Source organism: Limulus polyphemus, unplaced genomic scaffold (assembly GCF_000517525.1).
Source record: "Limulus polyphemus unplaced genomic scaffold, Limulus_polyphemus-2.1.2 Scaffold4571, whole genome shotgun sequence".
Taxonomy (NCBI): Eukaryota; Metazoa; Arthropoda; class Merostomata; order Xiphosura; family Limulidae; genus Limulus; species Limulus polyphemus.
This window is the reverse complement of record NW_013670181.1, coordinates 61,819-73,084: the sequence shown is the minus strand read 5'-3', so window position 1 is coordinate 73,084 and position 11,266 is coordinate 61,819. Positions and strand designations below refer to the sequence as shown.

At 37.3% G+C, this 11,266-nt stretch overlaps 1 protein-coding gene across 2 annotated transcripts in view; it reads left to right on the top strand.

Annotated features, from left to right (window-relative positions):
- The window catches only part of LOC106471361 (ubiquitin-conjugating enzyme E2 J2-like), an 86,316-nt gene that overhangs the window by 13,240 nt on the left and 61,810 nt on the right, over window positions 1-11,266 (top strand). For both annotated transcript variants that reach the window (XM_013931961.2, XM_022399971.1), the window contains exon 3: window positions 3,481-3,521. In XM_013931961.2, coding sequence (XP_013787415.1) covers window positions 3,481-3,521 — 41 coding nt within the window. The remainder of the gene's footprint in view (window positions 1-3,480; window positions 3,522-11,266) is intronic.

Here is an 11,266-nt window from a genome sequence, read left to right as displayed (position 1 = left end):
CATCATCCCTCTGTTAGAATCCAAAGTTCCAACATGTCTCTCATGCAAATCATCATGCATCACGTCTCTACCAATAGGAGAGCACTACTATCATGTGACTCCCTCTACATGCCACTACTGAATTATCACTTCTCGTTTGGCAGCTGTTGAGCTCAGATGTTTTTTCTTACATTGTTCACTTACCTTGAAGTGGTTTATTTTTTATTTTGCATTTTTTTTATATTTTTCTTAAATTTATTTACTACACTTCACTTGTTGTGGAGTTAATATTTTTATTAAAACATTACTTCATCATGTTTGCTGCTTTTTCCTGTTTATGAATTCCAAAGTTAGAGTCGCCAATTTTGGTACTTTGCCAGCATCTGATGCCATATTTTCAGCCATGGGCGTGGGTAACCGTCAGGGGTTATATCGTCACTCATTTGCCGGGAGATTGAGCAATATATAAGCTAACATCTCTTACCTACTTCTGCTCCACTTCCTACTAAGCCTTTCTGACAATGGTTTCGATTGTTTGTTTCCTATCTCCCCCCCCCCCACGAGTTTGCTGCACCTTCCCGATCACTACCTGATGAATTAACACATCTGTCACTGGTCTTTTCAGATCTCTTTTCTTACATCTTACACCTTTTTCCTATGGCCCTAGACCTTTCCTCTTACATGAAACAGACTCTCAACCCTATTTAGTTATTTCCCCTATCTCCACAATATTAGTGTTCACATGGACCAATTTGCCTGTCAACTGGAGGAGGGCGTTAGTATGCCTCGTCCCACACAGACTTTGAACCAGTCCACCCTTGCTTATCATCGGGTAGAATTTCCCCTTTTTCGATCAACAGTTATTGGGATTGGTTCTATCTGTTTGGGGGGTGAACCCAGATTACCCTGTCCAACTTAACCAAGCCCAATTTTCTCGACTTTGTCTCACCCTCATGACCCTGTTAAGGTACATTTCCTCCCTTCACCTTCTGTCAGAGGCTCATCGCAGGAGCCCTGAGGGGTTTTATGCTGAATTCCTCTCCATCCTTACTTCTACATTGGCTCGTCTGTTGTCTTTGGCTCTTGCGTTTCAGAAATGGTTTGTTTGTTGTTGGGTGTCAGAATTTTAAATACAAGTTTTGCCAATTCTCAAAATAAAAGGTTTTTACTTGTATTTCTTAATAGTATAAATATATATTATGTTGTTGTTAGGTTTAGGATTCTTCTACGGTAGGTGGCTGTGACTTGTTGGCGATAAATTCATCGATAAATGAATAGCACGCACATCACTTGTTTTCGGAACAAGTTAAACATATGTACAACACATTCTTCACACTATAGAGATTATAGCCATATCATAAACATTATATATATAGTTCTCTCCTTTGTTTGATGGTGTGTCATGTACCAGCTACTTTCAATCTCATATCTGATTGTCTTTCCTGATTGGATTGCAGTTATCCCATGGAGTAGCCCCTGGTTACCCTGACCAATTGGGTGTGATGTTTGATCCAGTTGGCCTATTCCTCCTTGTCTCCTTCCCAGTATGATCTCTTTCACCTTTCCTTACATCAAATCCATCACCCTACCTTCTCCCTTGCATCTCGTTTTCATCGGCCATTGGAGGAGATTCTATGATTGGGTATGTGGAGGACTCTGCACATGTCCATCTCCCACTAACTACACCATTTCGCTGTTTCTGCTTTCTTGGGATATCACCTGCTGTCTGTGGCTATTCTACAGACTTTGGTGCAGCTGTGACATGAAATAGGTTTTTACTAATGCATTCCTTTCTTTCATGGGCCCCTGCTTCAGCTTCCCTTTGGATCCCATTCTGTAGCAAGTGGTGCCTGACTAGGTATTTTGTATCTACTCAGAATGGGTTCCACTTAGATGGCTATAACCATTCGCAGACATTTTGCTATCAAATCTGCACTGTAAGCCATGTTGATTGTTATACATTTTCTATGGCTGTGTATGCTTGCCCTTGAGATGGGGTGTTTCACATGTTCACTAGAGTGTAAATTCCTAGTGCTGATTGCTTCATAATATGCCCGTTCTGGACCATACCTCCCATGGACGGCATGGGTAAAGCAGAAGGGGATTGCTGCCCAACCCTGCTATGCCTAGATTGAATAAATTGGTGTGGTCTGCTTTTAAAAATAGCACTGTCTCCCCTCTGATCCAGTGCCCTTCTCCTACTCTCATGTAGATGTTGTTACCCAGTGAGTGAAGTTTTGGAGATTGAGTAAACCAATCACATAGGTTTTGGGTTGTCTATCTTTCCCTCTTGACTTGTCTTCTGTGTTGTGGGTTGCAGAAGGTCTACGTGGCCTGTTTCTGCTTCTGTCCTGGGTTTTCCCTCATTGGGTGATGAGGTTGTTACTGACTGGGGTCGCTTGGCAGGAGTTGAATGCATGCGATGGTCTTCCCTCAGAATTTGGTTGACACATTCCAGGATCCCTGGCATTAGGCTACCCTGTGAGTTCCTGGAGTCGAATGTTAGGTTCCCTCTTGATTTTGAGACTTGAAAGGAAGAAGGTATGATCCTCATCCTACCCTTGCTAGGATATCTGTACCCAGTGAGTGAGGTTTTGGATGTAATGCCCTAGCCACTCTACAGTATGGAACACATCCTTATTTGTCCATCAAGGGATTGAGTGATTCTAATTTCTGTTTAAAATCACATTGCTAAACTATCCTCTCCCACACAGATGTGCTTTCTTCATGTTCCACCATGTCTGATCATGTCGATGTTCCTGGAAAAGAGATATCTGGCTCCAATGTGATGCAGTGCCCTCTCAGATCATCTGATCTGTTCCTCTAATTTCTGGGGTGTCCTCCAGATGCTTCTCGGGGATATGCCTGTGCTTCCTTTCTACCGGTCCCTCCTCCATTTCAATGTGGGATTCAAGCTAATCTTTTGAGCTGAGGGAGAGTACATTATTGGAAGTTATTTTCTTAAATGAAAATGTATTTCCAATTGGTACTTCCTTTGGCTCACACCTCCCACCCGTCCTCTCTACAATTTTCCAGTGCTTGCATCTTCTGCCATACTTTAAAGTGATAGTTCGATAGCGGTGCATAGAGAGAGTCACATTGGTGGAGAGGTGATGCATGATGATTTGGATGAGAGACATGTTGGAACTTTGGAACTTACAACTGAGGGATGAAAAGTTTGCATACAGAGGGCAGCACAAAACGAGAAAAGCTAATATTGTGAGAGGAGAGAAGTACCTATCAGAAATACATTTTCATCTAGAAAAATAATAACTTACATTTTGCTTGTTTTTAATATTTTTAAAGATTCTTCTTCCTCCCATTCGTACTGATATCTGTTTTCTTTGCTATTGGTTTTCATATCTGTGATCATTACTTTTCTTGAGGTATTTATTCTGTTGTATTTATGTTGTTGTAAATAATTTTTTAAAACTATTTAAATTTTTTTTACGTATTTCACATATGTTGAATAACAAGAATAATTATTTTTTTGAATTGCAGGCATTATGTCGTGAGAGGACCTGAGGGCACATCATATGAAGGTAATTGCGGAATTAAATATGATTTCTTCAGTAAAATATCAATTTCACTTCATTCATTCATTCATGTTTAGGAATACTACTCTATTTTTGATGACATATTTTCTTTTTATGTTGTTTAGTAGTAGAACTATTGCTTCTGAGACAACACCACCTGTTTGCACACAGTTTATCTATTTTCCTCACATAGTTTGGCAGAGAGATTTGCACGGCACTAGCCTTGAGGCAACTCCCACCTAATTCCACATGATCTGACATGAATTGCGCTACTGCAAGATGATGTAATTATGTATTGAAGCCCTCCATCAATAGGAAGGTGACACATTTCCATGTGCTATAACTCCATCTGTGCATTTGTACTCAAGAACTTCATTCTACTCCTAGGCGTTGTATTGGTCAGACATGTTTAAATTTCTTGTCTGCATTTAATTTACTAAGACTTGCATCATTAATGAGACTTTGATTTTTGTTTTATTTGGCTTTTGTTTCAAAAGCTTTAATTTCTATTGAGAATTCTCAAAGGACAGTGATTTATGTGTGGTCCTGAGGTGTAACATTGTTAAAATGTAGGCCTTATTTCTTCTATAGCTTTTGGAGTATTGTTAACTGTCAAGATCATTGCATCCATTGTTAAACATGATGTGGATCATGAAATACTTGATGGGCCTCCTACTTCCATCTTGTTGGCCAAATTTCTTTATCCACACTTGGTAATGATCCATTGGACTATGTCTTTCACCTGGTTTGCTTTGGTTAGTATCTTACCATTTGTGACCTTAACCTTTGAGTTTCTTTTTTGATTTCTTTCGCAGATATGTTCCATTTGCTATCCTTTGCCTGTTTTATTTCTTTATCATCCATGATTATTTGGGTTTATCTTTTCTCTCTGCTTGTTATTAGGCTTTATGCTGTCTTATTTGTCTAGTAACTTGTTCTCACACCCAAATGTCTTATCCCCCTCGTGTTCGTGTATAATTTTGTCCTGATTTGTAGATTTACTTACAATTTTTGATTCCCTGCCATTGGTATCTATCTGGCCAGCTTGGGGATCATGTTCCTTACCTTTTCTTTCACTTTTTAGTTCCTCATTTTTGAATTTTTGTCTTTTTCTTTCTACCCTTCTGTATTCCCTCTCCAAATTCTGCCTTTAATCTGAGGTGCTTTTGATAGCTTCTGTTGGTATATGTTCTCTTCTCTGTTTAGCCTGTTCCATTTCTTCTGCTTTATCCATCCATACTTTGTTCCACTATTGTCAGGTTATTTTCATCTTTCCTTTATCCCTTCTTTCTTGTGTACTTCATCATCTGGCTCCATTTCTTTGCCTAGATGTCTCCTGTGGTGTTCCTTTCCCCCATTGACTTGACCTGCTGTCATAAGACTTCTGCCCTTGTTATCTTCCCAGATTTTGTTTTCTTCTTTCTTGATTTTGCCCTTTACTCCTATCCCTCATCTAGATATTTTTACTTCACTTACTAAATTCCAAGCCTTTATATTTTCCCTCTCTTTTCTTCCTTCCACCAGTAGTGTAGTTTGTCATTTTTTTATCACTGACTATCATACAAAGTACCTATCTCTTCTGTTGTTGGTCTCACTTTTTGATGACTCTCATTTTCCATTTCTCCACCTTGATCTCTTTCATCACTCCTCTTTCCCTTTCCTTTTCATCTCCCTCCAACTCCATTTATGGACTTTTTCACCCAGTCTGTGGTTGGTCATGATTGATGTGTGGTATATCTTCCTACATATCTTTCTCACTGTCTTCCATTTGTTTTCTATATTCCTTCCTTCTTTTTCATATCTTCCCATTTCTTGCTCTTCCCTCCTACTTAACATTGACCCCTCTTATATTCCTTTTCACCTACTGTTATTACTGTTCAGATGCCTCTCCTTTAGATGCTTCTCACACCTTCTTCCACCATACTTCTGTCTTTAACTCCTTCATCTTTAACTGCTCTGGAGGTTTCGTGTACTTCTTTCTTATCTCCCTTCTTTATGTTCCTTGCCTGTTGGACTCTTTGAACCTGGATCATGTTCTGTTGGGCTGTTTGGTGTGCCTATTCATGGATCTTCTTTTTTCCACAGACCTCTTTCCTTCCTGGATGGGTCCATTATCTCTCTGGTTGGCATGTTTGTCTCAAGTTGAGGATACTGACAGACTATTTCACTGGTTTTCAGCTTCTGTAGGTCAACATTATTCTGTCATCCCACTGTCTTTGAGAAGAATATGTACTATTTCTCTTTCATAACCCCTTTTGCATTCATAGGATCCTGCCAGTTGGCTGGTGGTGCCTTCCAGTGAATACTTATATCTCAAAATCCACATCGAGACTGGATAATGGAAAGTGCTAATACCATTGAACCTAGCTCCACATGTGCCCACTGTTAGATGAGGTGCTCTGCAAGACCACTTGAGGATTCCTTGTGATATATCTATAGATTTACTCTTTGTCCAACCAATCAAGACCATACTTATTCCATGGACTATCATGGAAAAAGTGAACACTAGAAGAGTGTTCTGCACACTTTTCTGGCTTGCACCTGCTGGTTTCAAAATAGGATTTCACTGTCACCAGTTCACTTTTTCCAGACTGAAAGAGTGATGGTGATCAAAGCATTTTCTCGGAGTCTCCTCACCATGAATTCTTTCCCCTTTTTCATAGAGTGGAGCATGGGAGATCCTAGCCACTGGAGTGGTGTATCATGGAGAACCTTCTCTGATTGGACTTGTACACTGTGGTGATATACAATTGAGTAGTATCATTACAGTGGGAATTGAGGTGGCTGTGACAATGTCAATGTAGCTCATGCCACCTCTCATACAGCTATACATACAATATATGCCACTTGTCCTCTCCTCCTGTAGCCATTGCCTGTTCAGCTGGGTTGAGGTGAACACAGATCTCATCCTGTGCCATTCACCTGCAGTCATATCTGTTAAATAGAATTGGGATGAGCACACATTATATACCTGTTCCCTCCTCTTGTTGGCATTGTCTGTTCAGTTGAGTTGAGGCAAGCACACTCTGCTATATCATGTCCTTCTCCTGTGGCCAGTGTCTGTTTGGTTGAGTTAAGGGATTGCTCATTTTATACCAATTTCTATGCCAGGACTACTGTGCCCTCCTCCCACAGCTGGTGTTGGTCCAGTAGAGTCTGGTTGTAGAGTTTAGGTGAGCACACAAGTTATATTCTCAACAATACCACACATGTTGGCTTTCTGATCTTGTTGCAAGTACTTGGATGGCCGGGTTCTTACTCTGCCCATCCTTGCAACACATGAAGCTCGGGTTTCTTTTCCTTCCTTTCTTCTGGATAAAGAGTATATCCTGGACATGATGAGATGTGGTTTTCCATGGGTATGCCCCTATGGAGTCCATGCCTTCAGGTGTAACACTTCATGGGCTTCAACTTCATGTTTTCTGATTGGAACTCATCTAGGAAGAACTTTGCCAGCCCCTCCACCACAATGTGGGCTTTTAGCTAAACTGTGTACAGAGGTATGATATTGTCTTGGAAGTTAACATCTTCCTTTACCTGAAAATGTATTTTTGACAGATACTCACATTTTCACCTACCCGCCTCCCCACTTCCATTGCACTTTTGTATTCTCTGCCTTATCAAAAAATGAAGTTTTGAGTGCAAATACACATTGGGAGTTATTGTGCATGGAGGTGAGTTGCCCATCTATTGGTGGAGGGCTTTGCTTCATGATTATGTCATCATGCAGAAATGTAATTTATGTTAAATCACATGAAATTAGGGTGAGATTTGCCTCAAGGCTAATGGAATGCAAATCTATTTGGCAGAAGTGTGAGGAGGGTAGCTAAACTGTGTGAAGAGGTGTCTATTGGAAATACATTTTCATCTAAGGACAATGTTAACTTTATAGTTAATATAAAGTAAAAGAAAGATGTTCTAAATTGAAAAGTATTTTATAGAACATTTTATTTAAATAACATGGTGTACTTAAAGGTAAAGTTAATGAAATGGTAAAAGAGAAAGACACGAGATTAACATCTTAAACGTTGTAATGCCAGAAATAGAGACTTCACTTTCCAGTCAGAAATGATTCTATCTGAAGATGCCAAGAATGCTCTCACAAGGTATTCAGTAATATTTCTGCTCCAAGTGGTGGGTGTATAGCTAGATAACGTAGGACATAGGACAATTATTTTATAAAACAGTAGATAGCTTCCATTACTGACTTGGCAGTAGAAAGTAACACCTAAATATATGGTTTAATGAGAGTTAATGTATTCTGAATCAGAACTAAAGAAGAACGTTTTAAAAACATTGGATATAAGAAATATATATTAGAAGAGAACATTTACATATCATACTGTATAATTATGCTAATTTTGATATTCATCACACAATACATTAAAGTTTTCTTGCATTTTCATGTAGAAACCTTTTTTCATTGTTTTATTATTTGTGATAGCAGAACCAAGATTTTTTCATCTGCTGTTTATATTTTTTTACTGACATTGTTGATGTTAAGGGAAGTTTGTAAAGTTTTCAGCTAAAGTAGAAAAGTCAAATGGCTGTAAACTATTGTTGATGTTTCTGCTGCTCATATGACTAACATTTATAATATTTTAGTATTTCATTGATGTAACTTTTACATTATTTTGTGCAACAGTATTAAATGCTGTGGCACCATTTTTGACACTTTTTATCAATCTGCTTTCAAATTTCTCAAGGCTCTCCATAACTTGTATCATATAAACGCTTTAGACTACATCATTCTTTTACTTTAGTGTTTATTATATTTTGTTCATTTAAACAACTTATGAAGCCACGGCAAATGGGTTAGACAACAGTTAATAAATCTTAGTCTCAAAACAAGATAGAACCAAAGGCTAAAAATGTTTGGATAGAAGATTCTTGTGTATGTACATCAGTGTAAAGCAAATAAAATGTTTTATATTATGTCTGTTTTAAAAGTACAGGAATATTCTTTGAGAAGAGATCAGGTTAGGATATTTAGAGCTAGTGGGTACAGTAAGCTAGAAATTCTGCAGTGGGAAACTATTCAAGAGACAGAAAAATGTTTATTTGTGTGTATTAGTAAATTTATTACTCAAACAACAAATACAAGGTCAAGAACTTCTTAGTTGTTGAAAACAGTTAATAATCTTCAGAGAGGAATTATGCTTGACCAAAAATTTATTTGGAAAAATATCACCTATAACAGTTGATAAAACTCTACAATCTGAGGGCTTTCGAAAGGTGGAACTTTCTTCTTCAGGGGCAAACTGGGAATGGTGTTGTAATTGAATGAGTGATGTCATGAAGGTCATCCAGTTTTCCAGGATATGTTTAGTATATTTTTCCATGTACTGTTGTAAGTGTATCATTTCTGGTACAATGTAGTCTGTGATGAGAGTATTATGTAAAAAGGTGTTAGGGATATTTTGCTTTGGAATTGGATAAATATATATATATGAAAGTTAGGGCTCACACTACATGAAAGAAATAAGCAAAGAATAAAAATTATTTTTCTGATAGAGATGAAACCAATGATCAAATATTACTGATTTCAGGATCTAGATTAATTCCAAAAGGTTGAACAGTGTTTATATTAGCAATCCAATAAGCTTCTTTTATTTCTCTATCAGCTTTAGTTTTGAATCCTGTTTCAATACAATCAGAGAAACATCGTTAATCTAATGACTTGGTTGGTTAAAGTGTTGAGCAACAGGGAGATCATTTTCAGTGTTAATAGAAGATTTATGGTTGTTGAAACATTCTCTAAGAGTTGCTTGTGTATGTCCTAAATATTGGTGATTGCATTTTTTTCACTGTACAAGGTAAATGGTGTTTTGTGTTTCACAAGTGATTTCTTTGGAAATTTTAAAGTTTCTTTGGTTGTGTTTGTCAGAAAATGAGGCAGTAGTTTTTATGAACTTGCAGGTTTAACAATGAGCTTTATTGCATGGATGACAACCATTTTTTGGTGGGATGTAATTCACTTTTATGTGAACAAGGATATCATTTAGAGTTCTCCTTTTTTTTTTGGAAAGGCACAACAGAAACTTCAGGAAATATCTGTTTAAGCTGATCGTAAAGTTGTGGGAGATAAATGTTTTTTCAGAATATACAAAATATTTCTGAGTTTACAGTGGTAGATGATAACAATAGGAATTATATTTGAAACTTTAGTCCTGCTCTGTTTTAATATGTTTTTCTGCTGAATGTTGTTCAGCCTTCGTCATGTGGAATATGTAGAAGAGAGTTCCTTTACAGATGTTACTATTGACCTTTTGGCTATATAATATCTTACTGATTTTCCATCTTTTGTTTTTCGTAACTACACCATATAGTACTTTGTTTTCCAGCAGTCTCATTCTTTCTGACTGCTGATGAGTGTCTTCTTTGGTTGCTGTTTTCACCTTATTAGTATAGAGAACCTTCAAATTTCTTACAAATTTGTGCCAGAATTGATACAGGGGCCTTTCTTACAAGCTTTTCAGCTTCCTTATTTGGCATTACTCCTGCATGATCCTATCATGATATCAAGAGTTTAATGTCATCAGCAGACTCTACTAATTTACCAGTTATGCCCCTATCATAACCTCTAAATTTAACTAAAAAAATGCAAAAGCCCAAGTATTGACTCCTGAGGTGCTCCACTGGTAATAAGGATTCAGTTTGAATGGACTTCATTAATAACAACCTTTACAGCCAAATTAATTAGTTATTTTCCCAATCCATACTGATGTGATTTTCTTTGTTAATCTTTTGTGTGGAACATTATCATCAGCTTTCTGAAAGTAAAATTACAATTCCACACCCTTTATTAAGGCAAGATATCTCTTTTGTAAATACATGCTATATTTTTTTATGACAGAGATGCAGTTTTTGTTATGCATGTAGGGGTAAGTGATGTAGGGAAAAGTAAGTCAGAGGGGCTAATTAATAAGTACAAAGGATTAATTAATTAATACAAAGGCATTTGAAGAAAAAGGCCCTAACTTAATTTCGTCATGGATACTGCCCAGATTTAAATTTGGAGATAAAATTATAAGTAGGGCAGAATGCTAGGCTTAAGTTAGTATATAAGGATGAGCAGATTTGCTGGTTGGGCTTGTGAAATCGGTACAGTGGAAGAAGGGAGATTTTTGGAATGGATGGTTTGCATTTAAATAGGATAGGGACTGGTTTGTTTGCTAGGGCTATTAACTCAGCTCATAGGGAAGTTTTAAACTAGGACTGGACAATGGTAGGGCCATGATAAACTGAATGCAAAAAAGAATGAGAGGCAGAGAAAAGTTTAGCATAGAAAATGTATTCAGTATAGAAGTAATTCTAAGTGTAGGCTTAATTGTTACTTTTGTAATGCTGGAAGTATAATAAATAAAATATATGACTTTAGAGTACTGATAGGAATGGAGGATTTTGATAAAATAGGAATAACTGAAACATGGTTAAATGTAGATGATTTTGATGACAGAAATTTCTTTGAAATACAGGGTTACAGGCTGTTTAATACGGATAGGATACTAAAGAGAGGGGAGGAGTAGATATATATGTAAAATGTGAGTTACCTCCTCTTGAAGTTGAGGATATCAAAGATAATAGCAAGGAGATTGAATCCATTTGAGTTTATATTAGTGGATATAAAGGGAAAAGGCCTTTAGTGGGAATTTGTTACAGACCACCAAATGATACTGATGGAATTAGTGAGAAACTTTACAATGAGATTAAGATTTCAGCTGTTAATGAAGTTATAATTATGGATAATT